Source organism: Lissotriton vulgaris, chromosome 1_1, assembly GCF_964263255.1.
Source record: "Lissotriton vulgaris chromosome 1_1, aLisVul1.2, whole genome shotgun sequence".
Classification (NCBI taxonomy): Eukaryota; Metazoa; Chordata; class Amphibia; order Caudata; family Salamandridae; genus Lissotriton; species Lissotriton vulgaris.
The window spans coordinates 1,117,580,482-1,117,596,825 of record NC_141685.1 but is presented as its reverse complement, the minus strand read 5'-3'; the positions used below and the strand labels follow the sequence as shown (position 1 = coordinate 1,117,596,825).

The following is a 16,344-nucleotide window of genomic DNA, read 5'->3' as shown; positions in this document are numbered from 1 at the left end:
ACCCCCGCAGAAAACCGTCATCACCAAACCCCTGCCCAAACCCAGTGTCCCGCCCACTGGGCCGGCAACACGGAGCCCCAGCCGCTGCATTGATTCAACACGCCAAGAAGAGATTGAGATTCAGTCAGATATTACAGTTCCTGACTGAAATACGAAGTGAGAAGAAGATGTTGGTGACTCTGTGACACTCGTGTGGAACGTAAAACTACAGTCAATAACAGCAGCGCAGCACTTATGGCGAGCGTAGAGCAGCAGTGCAGCACTCACTTTGTGCCACACAGTATAAAAATCAATTACGTGTACTAAACACGTGTAGACCCGGCCCTGATAATTAAGTGCTGGTGCTAAGCACCGGCAAGCACCAGCACAAATTAAGCACTGCCTACAGACGCGGGCTCGTTACAACCGAGGAGTTCCTATAAGTGGGGCCCGTTACATCTGCAGCTTTCCTGTTTTTCCATCACCGACAGAGGCCTCACGTCTTGTGTGGCACCTTGAATGATTGCTTCCTTCTTATCAACATCAGTTTGCACGCTACGATTTATGAGCATATATCAGAAATGCCAAAAGTGAAACTGCAACTCCCGAAATGCAGCTCATCACTGGTTTAAAAAGCATTTGCAATGCAATAAGTCTCGCATTTACGCAAGCTTAAACTATTGCCATTGTAAATTACAATGTATTTTTTTAGGTTTTAAAAACCAATACCAAAATAAAAGGCATAGCCATTTACAATGCCAATATCACAAACTTGCGTAACTGCGAGACCTGTTGCATTGCAAATGCTGGTTTACGTGATGTGATTTCAACTGAAAATGCACGGGGTTCCTGCTACACCTTTCCCCTATGCTAGAGCTCTTTCCCAAAACTGTACAAGTGTTCCCCCAATTGTCAAAATCTTTTAGCATTCTGTGTCTGTCCCTAGTAAATGGAACGCTGGTACCTAGTGCCTGAGAGGCTAAAGAGGGACCCTAAGGGCTGAAGCACAAACTGTGCCACCCTAAGGGATCTCTCACCAAGCACATGCAGAGCTGCTATTGCCTACTGGCTACTACCCTACACTCCCCTAAAGCATGCTATTGCCCAGTGGCTACTGCCCTACACTCCCCTAAAGCCCCTAAATTTAGGAGAGCCCATGGCACCAGAAAAGCAGATCCTGATGACCTAAGAGGAGAGAGGACACCGAAGAGCTGCAAAAGCGGAGAGGAGAGGAGAGAAGAAGCAGACCTGGTACCAACCCAGCCTGCCTGTCTGCTTCCCTCGTCTAAAACAGCGCCAAAGTCCTGCAGCTGTTGACTCCAGAACCTTGGCAGGACTGCCTGCCTTCGATTAAGACCCAAGATCTCCCGTAAACATCGGACCTGTTCTCCTGCATCCTGCAGAAACTCCAACGCAAAGACTCTGAGGCCTCCAAAACCACCAAACCCAGATACCTGAAGCTCCCACTGCACCGGTCACCTCTGGCTGAGTTGAAGTGGGCTATTTGTGTCAACAGGGTCGCTCAGAGCTCGAGTCCATCATGATTTCACCACTCGTGGACTCCCCAACATCTCCTGCACCCTCTGCAGGTAGGCCCCCTGGACTGTGACTGCTTCTGGTAAGAAAACCAGACGCCTAAAGACACCTCTGCATCTGCCACCCCTGTGCCGTGAAGAAGAGTACCCCAGGTGTCCCTACGTCCCCAAGCATCGCAAGCCTTTAACATCCGCTGTTGGTTCACCCTCCCTGACTGGCCTTCCAGCCAGAGCCTGCTGCCTCTTTCCACCGTGACCGATCACCATAGAAACCTACCGGACTCCCAATGCTTTTTCGCACCCTGTACCAGGCTGCCCTCGTACCGCGGGTGGAGTTCTGTTGGTCATGCCTTGAACCTTGCTTACCACTCACCTTAACTCTAGGAGATTGCTCTTGCAAGTCACTGTAATATACCTGTTTCAGAACTTGTTCTTCCTCACATAGGATAACAATGCAGAACTCGGAAATTGCACTGGGTCCACATTTGAAAGTGAAAAGAATGTATATTTAAAAACGTACTTACCTGAACGATTTTGCTATGATACCTAAACATATATAAAGATACTTGCTATTTTTATAAATTGGTGTGGATCTCCTTCTTGAGTCGTGTATGCCATTTATTGATCATCGTGTGAATCAGCAAATGTCTTGCATTCCTCAGTGTTAAGCCTATGGCTGCTCAACCACACTACCCCCCTAATAGAGCACTTTGGGATTGCATAGCAAGCCCCTGTCCACTCATAAGGGAACCCGCTGGACTCTTTACACTGCATATCAGCTTCATAATATATCACAATAAATGACAGCTTCCTAAAGTGGCCTATTTAAATGATGACACCTCCCCGCTCTCACAGAACACAGAGCACACTGGTAAAGTGACTACATTAGCCCCAGACCAAAAGAACTGATTCGGAGTGGGGGCTTCAGATTCCCAGACCTTAAATGAGGAAGGTGTTCCTGCCCTGGTACACTATTGAGTCCCTAAACATGTAGCAAGCTTGTGACACTGCTAACAGGCACCTTGTCGCAATTTGCTGTCACACTTGATCTCAAACAGAAAAGTTTATTCAGATACGCAAGCCATACGTGTTAATCCATTGCCTGACTGCACCAAATGATAACCTTGAAACTCCACAGATGGAATGTTAAATACACAAATGGTATTCAAGACAACCTGGTAGTGTGAAGACTCTCACTACCAAAGGACTATGTGACCATCGAAGCACAGAAGAATTTTATGCACAAGTCTACAGTAAACAATATGTACAATGCAAAACACAGTAAAAAAGCACTTGCACACAAGGCTTTTGAATTAATCATCCACCCTCGCTCTCCATCAGATTCACACCATACTGAGTCACGCCATCGCAAACACCTTCCAAAGTTCAAGGATTCCTGCCTCAACTCTATGCATCGCTTTGAATAGAAACCAGGACATTTAGGATGTATTCGTTTTTACCACTTTCAAAATAGCTTGCCTCCGAATTGTCAGCCTCTATCAGGACTGATGGGAAAGAATAGTGAAATTTGAATACTGACAATGTAGGTTCACAGGAGAGAAGTTTACCATGATCATTTCATCCATTTAAGGGTCAATGTCAAAACGCTCATGCCATCCCAAAATGGGAATCACAAACCACTACTTGTTCCAAGTAACCATGTAGTTACACTATTCTTAAAGTTACTAAGCGTCGCTCCCTGATAAGGGTATCGGATATTAATTTTTTTCTTTTTCTCTAAGTTTTATATAGCCTGAACTTGACCCGAAGGTATCAGAGTGCTTTACATGAGCACCAGTTGTATTACAGACTGACACATTAATTTTGTTAGGTACGAGGAGATTAAGTGATTGGCCAAGAATCACAGGAACTTGAGCATACCTTGCCGAGACTCAAACCCGGTTCCCCAGCTTCGAGGTCGACCAATCTAGCTGTTAGGCGACATCCTCTCATTTTACTGCTGTAACCTTCAAAGCCAGATGACTCTTTATTCATTTTGAAATACTGTTAGGCTTACACAATTCTCATCAAGATCAATGGAAGGCAGTCATCTTATTTGCCATTTCTGACAATTTATAATGCTATTCATGATCTCATGCTTGAAAGAACGAAACCAGTATGCTCTCTAGTCTTGAAAAAGACCCCCAAAAAACTCTCTTCTGGCTCAAGGTTACTAAACTGCACTGAAAATGAGGGCTTCCTGCAGTTTCAAATGGCATTCGATATCAACACCCTTTGCCAACAGGCATCTTATTAAACTATTTCCAATGTAACTACTAAATGGCACATGTGCAAAGCCTGTGAATCTATAAAATGTCAATCCATAAAAGACTGAAAAAGACTGAGGCACTGAAAGCTATGCTAGGGTAACCAGCGTGAACATTCACACACTATCTTTGTATCTTTTGGTGCGGAGGGTAAAATTTCAAAAAGTTTTTGTGCAACTAAGATCAACTTTCCCAGCTTCGGGAGAAACTCCCTCATATTGCATCTTAACACCATACTCCATGACTTTGCTTCAACCTCATCTTCTCGATGTGAAACCTGCTTCAAGAGACCCCGTTCTATCACCAACTTCTTTTTTTCACAATCTCCTCATTCCAGCGCATGTGAAATCCCACTGCACTTTCCACAGGAAGGTTGGAATGGACATTTACAGAAAATCCATCACTGGGCTGAGGGCTGGTTTTAAGGGCTGTCGGGTGAATGATTCCTCAGATCCTCCAGCCCTAAAAGCAGGCTTGAGTGAGAGCAACATACCCTTTTGTTGTCAGGGTATACATGCTTTGCTTCCCATCAGCAATAATGCTCCTGGGCATTAGGCAAAATTATGAGGTACTGAAATATTTTACAAGCATCTCCTCAGAATTACCAGCACAACCTATGAATTTTCCAAACATATATTTATAAATTACCTGAAAAAAACTTAAGGATAGAACCCCTCTGCACAATAACACACATAATCAGACTTGTTCACTTTGCTTTCTTGGTGCATTGAGGATCTGCCATTTAAACACGTTTCAGGGCTGCTGTTAATGCTGCTGTCAATGCTGCTGTTAATGCTCAATCTGGGCATGGTCCCTTCCATTTGCAATCCATGTGCTATTCCCATATGCAATCCACAGACCATCCCGCTCAGTGTGAAATCCTTTTACATATCATCCAAGTGAAAGCCCTGTGCACTGCCCATACCACTGCATTCAAGGTAAAAAAAAAAAAAACTCACATTCCTTCCTCACAATGCGAAATACCCTTCCATCCCCACCAGCACGCATCACACCCTCCTCACCTTTGATCATTTTCCTTCTGAAGCTCCCGGTTCCACTCATCAAGTTTCTGCTGCAGTTTTTTCCTCCTCTGCTCTGGAGGCAAGTGACTGAAGTCCTCACTTATAACCGCCTATCACCCAGAAACACAAGAAGTGACATGTCACACATTGTTCTGCACACACGCACCACCTATACTAACACACACATGCAACAGTATTGCGGCATACATCTTCAACACTTCTCTCACACACACTTTGCAAGCGTCTCGAAGTCACTTCACTCCTTTTGAGTAACGCGCCTTATTGTCAGTTTTTAACAATTGAGTGGGTGTGTGGCCCTGTGTATCATGCACACCTTCGTGAGGTAGACTTGAGGTAGTGTTAGTCTTTTGCCATCGTTTTCTAGGACGGGGGAATTCCGATCACCTGGATGATGACCAAAACCCACATGTGCCTTGATTTCTTAGGCACACCTGTGATTCCTATTATTTTACCTCGCCCTGAATCCTGGCTCACAACTCACTTCTGGAATCATACGACTACTTCTGCCCACCCACCTGTGTCAGGGCAAGAACAATCAAGATTAAACTGTCAGGGAGGCTTCATCCGTATTCCATGCGTTTGTCCTTACTCTACTTGAAATACCTTAGGTTTGTCAGTATGCACTGCCCAGCCCCATGGCATTGGAGAATCAGTGTGATCTTCACACTATTTTATATATATTTTCTTTATTACGTTTTTGCAAAGGTACACAACTAAAAAAACATTAGATGCCCACTGGAAGGTCCATAATCGCACTAGAAATCGCATATCACATTCAATAGTTTGTAATATACAAGTACAGCGTTAATACTCTGATACAAATGCAGGAGATGTGATGTTCGAAGCATTTATGTTGATTAGGCAATATTTATGAAGGCATTAAGGAAGAAACGCTTACATCTGTGCGGAGTGCCATATAAAACTGAGGGGGCTCTAGACTTCTCTGGGGCGAGATTTTACAGTCATCAACACTCAGTAGTCTTTCAGTCATTCTTGGCAATAGGCTGCATCTTTCAGCCAATCATCATGTTTGGGGCTTTGTGGCCTTTCCCAGCACATCTTCACACTTATCTTAGCAAGAAGCATCGGCATCACCGCCAGGCGACATGTGCCTAATGAAATAGCTTTGACATACTCCAATAGGGCGGTGAGGTTACTGTGGGGCATAGGATTCTGTTATCAAATCTTTGAAGATGAAGACAGCATTCCAGTATTTAACTAGTCCTGCCCATCCCCATGCTGCAAAGTGCAGGAAGCCAGCCCCCTCAACACCAGAGTGCTCGTAACTCGCCTCCTGAGCAAGGCCCATCCTCCGCAGGCTAGCGAGCAGGCTAGTTTGGGAGCAACAATACTTCCATGTTTCATCAGTTACTTCTGCACCAATGTCCTTCTGTCATCTCATCAGCCCTTTAGGTGGCACTACTGATGCCTTGTTCAGCATAGAGTAACAAACTACAGGAGGATACCCATAAACCCAGTAGAGACCAGGGCAGATAATATATAGCATACAACAATGTCTCAAGAGGTATTGTTTAGTAGACAGTTTGCAAAAAAGCACCGTGAATTGCAACGGAAGGGGAAGAAAGGGCGGCAGAGAGACAAGGAACATTGAATGGGGCAAACTATTCTTCCACATATTTAGTTGTAAGATCAAGAAAACAAATACAAAAGCACTGTGTTACATTGAATGTCATGTAACCTGTACTAAGCTGTGCACAAGTGCTTGTGAAAATGTGAACGGTGCTGTGACACGTGGAGGGGTATGTACAACAGGAAATGAGGAGAAAGAACAAAAATATAAATAAACAGTGAACTCTTAGTGGTACCCATACATTTGATACATTATGAACAGAGGTAGTTTTTTGGGAGGCGCCATGAAATTTGCTGTAGAAGACGGCTGCATTTTGGCCTATAGGCAGTTTAGGCAATCCAGACACACTCAAGCACATTCACAGTGCTCTTCCCAATGTGTCACGATTCCGCACACACATCAGCACTGTTTTAAAAAATTTGGTAACCTGGTCCTGATGATGGCCTAAACTGCATAGAGGCCGAAACAACGTTGACTACTACAGCTAAATTAATGGTGCCTCCCTTGTGGTTCCCAAAAAACTACCTCTGTTAATAATGTATCAAATGTATTGGTACCACTAAGAGTTCACTGTATGTATTATTTTTGTTCTGGCGCCTCAATTCCCACTGTATATACCACCTTCATGTGTCACCAGTGCTGTTCACCTTTTCACAAGCACTTGTGCACAGCTTAGTACAGGTTTCATGAGACTCAGTGTAACACAGTGCTTTTGTATTTCTTTTCTTGATCTTACAACTAAATATATGGAAAAGTATTTCCCCATTCAGTGTCTCTTGGTCTTTTGTCTCCCTGCCACCCTTTCTTCCCTATCCGTTGCAATTCATTGTGCTTTTTTGCAAACAGGCAACTAAATAATACCTGTTGAGACATTGTTGTTCTGCATAGTGGTGTAAAGACAAATTATCAGTGACCTAGGAGAGGAACTGTCCAGCATGCATGTGATCATCACACTTATCATGGTGACCAAGAGGAGAAGGATGCTACACCCTGGAATCCTATGATGCCACAGGACTTAAAAAGTGAAAGAACCTCATGTCTGTGAAGCCACTCACTAATAATCTTTATATAAGAAAAACAGTTGAGGGGCGCTCATAGAATAATTTTTTTATGCACAGCCTCTGCTTTAAGGGCAGTTATCACTTCTACCCCAAAAAAGTTATTGACCTTCATTCTAATGACCCACGGTCAGGGTCATTAAAAACAGCCAGCAATCCCCTATTGATGTAAAGGGTTGTCTGCCATTTGTTAATCTGTAAAAGATCTTGACATGGGGTAGCAGGTGTGTGTGTTGCCAAATGAGGAGTTAAAACAACAGAAGACAATCTATGACAAATCACTTATATTTGCAGTGGATGTGGAATAAAATAGGAGAAACAAGTGACACTCTGATATAAAGAAAAAGCTGAGTTTTCCTTTGGTCTAAAGAGCACTTCAGTTCACCGAAGCAAATCGGTGTACATCGCTATTGGAATCTAGCACAAATGAGAAGAAGGGCACTATTCTTTCTGGGAAGATATGTTCTGGAAGTAAAATGAAAGAATTTCTTGGGCAATGAAACTCTGAACTGTTCATCATTAATTAGGCACCTTTTTCAAAGGATATTCTCAATTTGTGCCCCTCCTAAATATTACATTTAATATCTTAGACCCTTGTATGGTTTTTGCTAGTAGCTTTCCATGAGTTTCCATGAGTTGTTTACTGGGCTTTTTCCTTAATAAAATAATTGATGACGTCCGTCATTGAACACAATTGAAGTGGCTTTCTTCAAAGTGGCACAGGAATTGTTAAAAGTGTAAAGGAGCACATTCTTCTGAGATGCCTTGAAAAGCTTAGGGAATAAGCAAAACAAAAAAAAGACACTGAAAGAGAGGGACAGCAAACAGCTGCATCGTGTTTCTGATATTTTAGGTTCAACAGGCTTGTTGTAACCTTCAGAGTTTAAAGAGGTGCAATGGACTACTGGATTCCTCTACACTGCTTGGTGGATTTAATTTGCAGGGCAAGTCAAACCTCCATTTTAACTTTATCTCTCAGACCAAAACTTTATAGAGGATGACCCTCCCCCACCCCACACCTGCTCAAGCCCAATATGCACTTGCACTAGCCCCCTCCAATTCAGTCTTTGATAACAACACACACACACACACACACACACAATCACAGAGTTCATACACTACATGTATATATTTGCAACAAACCCCTGCATCACACCATACTGAGCAAATCTCTGCTGAGCATTAAGAGCACACTTACCCCCCTCTTCAGGGTGCGGAATGATGGGATCCGGGGTTTCACCGTCCGAGTGATTTCACTCAGACAGTAGGCCAGGGGATCCCGGCTGAACCTGGTCGTGAGGGGTCCATTAGCAGCAGACGGAAGGGGAGAGCTTGAGGGTAGAAGGGGAGGGGGTGGAAGCTGAGGACAGGGAGGAGAAAAGAAAAAAACAAGAGGAAGCTCAGATAAGAGAAGAAATAGGCACACCACCACAACTAAGCAGAGACAGAGGGCCTCAAGGAGGAAGAGACCCCATGAGTTTACATAGATATAAGTAAACCACCACCAAAGAAAAGGGGACCCCAAAATAGAGGCCAGAGAAGAAAGAATGGTGAGACTAACCATTTCCAGAGAAAAGAAAATATTAATGGAATCCCAAAATGAACCAGCACACAACACCACAAGGTAAAGGTGGTCAGGAGGTGGGGTAGGTAGGGAGTTTGGGGGACTGAAAGATGGGCCACAGGAATGGGCAGATCAGCAAATCCCCAAACTAGACTGTGAAAGACTAGTGGACCCTGGAAACACGACAGCAAACCAAACCTTGAGGGTAAAGGAGAGTGGAAGAGGGAAACCAAAACTGGGGAAATCAGGAACCACAATCAAAATCAAGTGGGCATAGGGGTCACCAAGAATGGAGAACATCAAACCAGGATACTAAGGGATGTAGGGGACTCAAATATGTCAATCAATAAGAAGGTATCACTGAAAGAGCACCAGCAAAACACTAGCAGAGAAACCAAAATAATTCTGAGAATGCACAAACCAGCACACCATGAACAGTGTCAGGAGGAGGGGGGGCATCAAACACAACCCCTAACATCAAGTGCATACTGAGGACTCATGGACACCGAAAAGAAAGGTCAATGATCCAAAAACCAGAGAAAGTGTGAATCTAAATCAGCACCAAACATGATGCCCAGCAAACCACCACCATTGACCAAGGGAGGCTGAGTGATTGCCACAAATGGAGAAATCAGCAATCTGCCATCAGAGAAAATGGGACAATAAGTGTTTGCAGGAATGCAGTTCAGAAAACAAGATACACAGATTGGCTGGGGACCCAAAAAAATGGAGGCCAAAAGACAAGCATCAAAGATAATGGATCGCTTGACTTAAAAAGATACTACAACCGCAATTCACCATCAGAGAAAAGGAAGGACATGGTTCATCTCAAAAAAGGAGAAACAAAGTATCACTAAGTCAAGGCTACACTGCAAGGGACCCCTACAGTGAACAGAAAACCATTGCCTGAGGCAACGGAAGACTGTGGAAGTGGAGGAAACCCCAAAACTGAGACCATCAATCCGCCACCAGAGAAGGGGGGGAGACGGGGAGAAGAGGCAAGATTGCAAACTTGCATACCACTATCACTAAAGAGGAGCAATATCTCAATAATTGTAAAACTAAAGCATCACCGCCAAAAAAGATAGGAAAGGCAGAGCCGGGGTCCACGGATTGTAAAACCAATAATGACCAGCAGATACAAGAAGAGATAAGGGAAACAGGAATGGGCACCATTAAACCACTTCAAGAGACTTGGGGAGTCTGTGGAGCAATACTGGAGACAAACAAACTACCACCAAAATCAGGGTGAGACCCAGGATTACATTAATATACTCCTAAATGCCACCATAAGGCAGAAAAGAAGACTAGGGTTTGTTGAAGGATAACCCAAGAAAGTAAACAAGCCGCCCCAGGACAATGGAGACTAGAGGGAGGGGATGGTAAATTAAGTTTTGTTTGTTCAACTATAGACAGTTTTAAGTTCAATCCTAAGGTTGTCACAGAGTTTGATGTGTAGGTGGAATGTCTGAACCTAGATCCTGAGGGTGACATAGGCTAAGAATTAATATTTGGGGTGGTAATATCACATCTCTGCACAGTGAATTCAAAGCCCTTTTCCACGAATAAATCTTACCTTGTTCTTTTTGCTAAACAGCCACCTCTTGCCCTTATTTCTTCCTATCGGCCATGCATCTCCTCTGGGGTCCATAGTACTTTTGGGGGTTCCGAGGCTTCCTTCAGAAGATGTGCGATTCATCGCCTGGCTCAGGTCTTCAAACTCTACATCACTAGGCCGCTCAAAACCAGATTTATAAGCCTCAATAAGGGCCAGGGAATCCTGTTAAGAACAAAAATGAGAACATTTCTCAGCAAGAGGAAAGGCCTAAAGATCAAAAAGGACTACTTGAGGCAGACAGCAATAATAGTCAAAGGGCCTCTTGTAAGCACTAAAAGACTCTAGAGCAAACCAGACCAGTGCTCATGGGCCAAGGGATCATTCTCAAACCCGGTGTTCTGCTTTTGCACCCTGGTGATGCCAGCTCTTTCCAAGTCCACATCACGTACCCACCTGTCCTGCTCAAATAATCAAACCCGGTATTATCAAAACCGATAGCACACCATCACATAGTTTTGTTTACCTGACTTTCTTATCCTGGGTTTTCACAGGGTACCCTGAAGCTCACCTGCTTTTCATCGATTGAGTCTGCGGCTGAACTCATTCCATCCAGGCATTTGCCAATGATTGGAAGCACCTGCCGATCTGTATCTGCAAAGCCGCGATAGCCGTCCCTCAACCTCAGGGTCCGTCTCTCATCCATAGCCTGCAGCTTCTGGAAGAAACACACAAAAAGGGTGAACAAGAGAGTATTGGAGTGAGTGAACTGTGAAAAAGGCCCTGCCCAAGAGATGCTTTGGCATGGGGGGGGGCAGGTGGGGGGGGGGGGGGGAGAATTACTTCTTCACTGCTGAGATTTTAAAAACCAAAATGTAGCTTAATCTTTGTCTCTCTACTCAACAGAAAACTTTAATTTGTGTCCGATTCAGAATTACTAGCTGCCTTGCTATAAACGCCTATAAAGCAGCCTGGTCTGCTGAGTAGAAGTTATGTTTGAAACTTGTACAGCAGAGCAGTCACCTGGAATTCTTGTGGCATTGACAAGATAAGTGACTGACAGCAGTACTGGGTTGACTTTATTCAGTGCACGAGTAGATTTTACAATTGTGATGGTATGGGATCAAAGAATAAGTGGAGTTTAGTGAAGAGGATGCTGCTTTCCACAGCTTTGAGTCCTTGACTAAAAAGGAACGGGCACCAATGTGCACAGATCCTAAAGTAGATCTGCTGAGGAGGGTCATTAAGTGCTGGAAAAGGCGAATAGGTGGGATTTTTTTTAACAAAGAAAACATGAGCAATGGCCAAATAGGGCATGACAGCCCATGCAAAGGATAAAGAGCTACTTAAGACCATGCAGGATACGTGCAACAGAAGCCACTGCGAATTCTCAGAACCTGCCCTTGCAACTCTGAATCTACTGAGTGAGCCTAATCAAGAAGGCCACAACAAATCCCATTAGCATAGTTCAGCCGTAAAGCTGCCAGCACAAATGTAGTTTGATTTTTCTGATCTTGCTCAAAATAAAGGAAGATCTTCTAAAGAGCATTAAGATGGGAAATATTCCAGTGTCCACAATTTAGGGCATCAGTTCAGGGTGGAGTCTATATAAGTGTGATGGGTAGAAGGGAAGAAGTCAATGAGCTAAGGCATTACAATCTAAAATGTCAGTCCTTGAGGTACCATTCACCAACAGCTGTGACTTTGATGGATTTATTTTTGTGACAGGCTAGCTACCAAACAATCAACCCACCACTCATGCTTTGACTAAGAAATGGTGCAGTCAGAAGATATTCAAAGTATCACCTCTGGAATTATATGACTGATAACTGTAAAAGCAAATAAAGGCATCGAATGACTGGAGATCAGCATTAAAGTAGTAAAAGGTAATGCAGCAGCCTGTGAGACTCCACATCAAAGCATAGTTTTAGCAGAGAGGTGGATCATGTGGTGAAACAGCTATCTTGTGATAAAGTATATAACACAATTAAGGGTTGTTCCCCTGATTTTATTCCGACACATTTGAGTCACAGGAATCACATGATTGACAAGTGTCCAACGTCACCGTCAAATACAGGACAACTGCAGAGCCAATATCCAAAGTTTAGCAAAACAGTCCTTTTTTATGCATGAATAGGGGAATATAAACCTCAAAGCAACTGCATCTAAAATACTCCTCTTCGGTGATGGCAAAGGCTGTCATTGAGGGAGAAAGAGAGCTCCTGTAACAAAACAGCAAAAACACCAGTGAAACTCTGAGTTCCCACAGTGTGTAATAGGAATCTTACCAACAGGGTTTCCACAGAGGATCTCTATTCAAAGTGAAAGAGTGTGAAAGAAAGGGAGTGGCGGTGAGAAAGAATTAGAGCATTTAAGAGTGAAATGAGAGAGAGATTAATACAGGGAGAGAAAGAGAGAGCGAGAGTTGAAGAGTGACAGAAAGAAGGCATTAGAAGAGAAAAAGAGTTCCAACATAAGCTGAGACCAAAACCATGAAAGGAGAAGACGGACAAATCAAAAGAAATTACTGAAAAGACAGAAAAAGGGAGAGTGAGATGGGGGATGGGAAATGAAAAGAGGCAAAAGTAAAGAAGAAAAAACTTGAACAAGACAGATAAACAGGGGCCGAGAGAAAGGCTATAAGAGAGAGGCTAAACAGAGAGAGAAAACTAAAGAGGTAGAATAGAACAAGATAAAATAAGACATAACAATGCCCAATTTTAGACACACAGTAAAATGTGCAAACAAGCAAGGGAGAGACAAACTAGGAGAGAGACAGAGGAAGGGTGACTAAATGATACCTGAAAAAGGGCATTATCTGGATATACTTTGTAACCGTTCATTAGAATAGCTAAACAGCCCTCACACTCATGGCTGCAGGCATAGCTCAAATATTAATTAAATCAATAAAATGGACTGGCACTCAGCACATGTTCTCAGCCTTTCAGCTAAGTCTCTCGATATATATATATATATATATATATATATCCTATTAGTCATAAGACCCCTCCCAGTCACAGGGACGAACAAGATCTATATCACTGTGCCAATCTCACAATCTCATAAGCCAATTAAATACTAGAGGCTATATGGTCTATAAACTAGGGTCTATAAACTAGGGTCACTTTTCTGAGCATCTTCTGCTGGGGATTATCCACACCTCACCAGCTACAAATTAAAGTTTCACCCTCAGTCTGGAAGGCATCAGTAATTCGCTGACGTACGCTGAAGATCTGTGGCATGTCAGAGAAGTAGAAGTGTCCTTGGTCCTGGTTGTATTTCTGCAGATACAAGGCATACTCGTTCTTACTTTCTTCTGCCATCTGCATTCGCTGATGAGAGAGCACCCGCGCCTAGAGGAAAAGAAGGAAGAGGTGAAGTGAGAGTCCACTGTGACTACCATGGAACAACGTGATGCCCTGCATCCATGCCAGGGGGAAGTGAAGGGAGAGGTGAGACATGGAGTGCCCCCGAGAACGGTACAGGACAGAGCAATACTTACAACTTCACTTGTTTAAGAGGAGGGCGGCAAAACATGGGTTTCACGGAGAACAGCACCAAAGGCTATCTTGTTAAATCAATATCAGCCAATGAGCAAAGGTAAGACACAAGAGGTTTCAATGGGTACTAGCAAAGAAGAGAGTGATACCCTGCACCTGCACAGTACAGAAAAGGATTGCGAGACATGGGTCACACCTGGGACTAGCACCGAGATATATTTTTGCATCCATACTTGCTTTGAAGAGGGAAGCGAGAGGAGACCTGTGGGGTTCCAAGGACCGTGATATGGCAGTATCCCGCATCTATCCCTTTGGTAAATGGAGAGGATGTGACACCTGGGTAATTCTTGTGATCCAGTCCAAAGGGATCACTCTGCTGTCCAGTGGCTGAGCCTGTAACCACTGTGTAAAATAATAATTATCTCTGCTGTTGGAGCCCGGAAGTTCTGATTAAAGCAAGGGATAGCACTGCATGTAGCCTAAGCTGTAAGACCTCACACCTACATGAACAGATTTTTTTCCGAGACTGTGCGACTTTTGTAACTCGAGGGATGATTCCTGTGTCCAACATCAGAGCCTGTGGCATCTGTATAAACTGATGGGATGTCTCTTCTGTCTGCAAGGTCTAACTAAAAGCAAGGATATGGTGTCTGAGGCCTGATACTGTGAGATGTATTTAAATGGGGGGTACGGACCTTTTGTCTAATACACAAGCTTGATGTCTGAGGTTTCCCCCTAGGAGATCTGCATAACATAACAGGAACATCTTGGCTCACCTGTGCCCATATGATCAGTGTTACCTAAGGTAAAGCTCTGTTTTACTAGGAATACGGGTGAGATCAGTGTTACTCGAGGTGAACCGTTCTGGTCTCAGGGATGCTTGTGAGAGCTCTGTACCCAGGGAAATATTCCTGCTATCCGAAGTGAGTATGCACAATCTCTTGAACCTGAAGTTCTGCTGTCTCAGGGTGGCTTGTAAGGTCTCTGTAATGAGAGGAATGGCCCCTCCTGCACAGGGATTCTTGTAAACTCTAGGTAACCTTAACAAGCATTTGCAATGCAATAGGTCTCGCATTAGGAAAGTGTGAGCTATTGGTATTGTAAATGACAATTTTTTTTAAATATGTATTGGCTTTGAAAATATATAAATTAATAGCATTGTTATTCACAAAGCCAATAGCTTACACTTTTCTAATGAGAGTCCTATTGGCTATGGCAATGCTTGTTGGTAGCAAGCAAGGATAGTGCTGTTGTGGTGCTGAGTGATGATGTGGTTCGGCTGAGTGATGTGGTGGTGCCCCCGAGTGATGTGGTGGTGCCCCCGAGTGATGTGGTGGTGCCCCCGAGTGATGTGGTGGTGCCCCCGAGTGATGTGGTGGTGCCCCCGAGTGATGTGGTGGTGTCCCCGAGTGATGTGGTGGTGTCCCCGAGTGATGGAGGGTGAGGGTGGAGTTGGAGGGTGGAGTTGGAGGGTGGAGTTGGAGGGTGGAGTTGGAGGGTGGAGTTGGAGGGTGGAGTTGGAGGGTGGAGTTGGAGGGTGGAGTTGGAGGGTGGGGTTGGAGGGTGGAGTTGGAGGGTGGGGTTGGAGGGTGGGGTTGGAGGGTGGGGTTGGAGGGTGGGGTTGGAGGGTGGGGTTGGAGGGTGGGGTTGGAGGGTGGGGTTGGAGGGTGGAGTTGACGTGTTTTTGCTGAACGTTTGTTTGTGGCCATTTACAAAGTAGGCATGTAAACGTGCTCAACTTCTGAAGTTTCATTTAGTAAGACTGTACATGATAAAGCCTGACTTCGCGTATCTGTACTTTTTTTTTTTTACTGAATGAAAGTGAAAATAAAGCAACAGTGAGGGCTATAGAAAGAACCTTGTGTTGGGGCGCATTGAAATGATTTTTGTTGAACAAGGCACTAGCGAGTTCCATTAATTCCTTTACAACAGCATTTTACACAGTTCTTAAATGCTAAAAAGAGCAAGGTAGAGGGTAATTCCACACATATGTGAATCGATGAAAGTGAGCATCAGGTACATATTTATGGAAGGAGAGCCTGTGTGGATGAAACCTCGAGTACGGTGGAAAGACAAAAACACTTACGTAGTACATTTTCGGCAAAGGAATAAATGGCGGAAGGGGCAGAATGATGTTTCTGCCCGTGGAAAGAGAATGAGGACCAGATTTTCTAACGCATGCAGCGCAGTGCTGCGTGAAAATTTGCAGCCCAGTGCTGCGTGAAAATTTGCAGCCCTGCGCTGCACGAAGC

At 44.1% G+C, this 16,344-nt stretch overlaps 1 protein-coding gene across 2 annotated transcripts in view; it reads right to left on the bottom strand.

Moving 5' to 3' along the window:
• TRIP10 (thyroid hormone receptor interactor 10) overlaps positions 1–16,344 on the bottom strand; it is a 214,896-nt gene that overhangs the window by 55,512 nt on the left and 143,040 nt on the right. The window contains exons 7-11 of one of the 2 annotated variants that reach the window (XM_086963699.1): positions 13,817–13,945; positions 11,164–11,310; positions 10,614–10,817; positions 8,672–8,833; positions 4,804–4,913 (exon numbers count right to left, since the gene is read on the bottom strand). In XM_086963699.1, coding sequence (XP_086819825.1) covers positions 4,804–4,913; positions 8,672–8,833; positions 10,614–10,817; positions 11,164–11,310; positions 13,817–13,945 — 752 coding nt within the window. The remainder of the gene's footprint in view (positions 1–4,803; positions 4,914–8,671; positions 8,834–10,613; positions 10,818–11,163; positions 11,311–13,816; positions 13,946–16,344) is intronic. The other variant, XM_086963702.1, reaches the window with a different exon arrangement.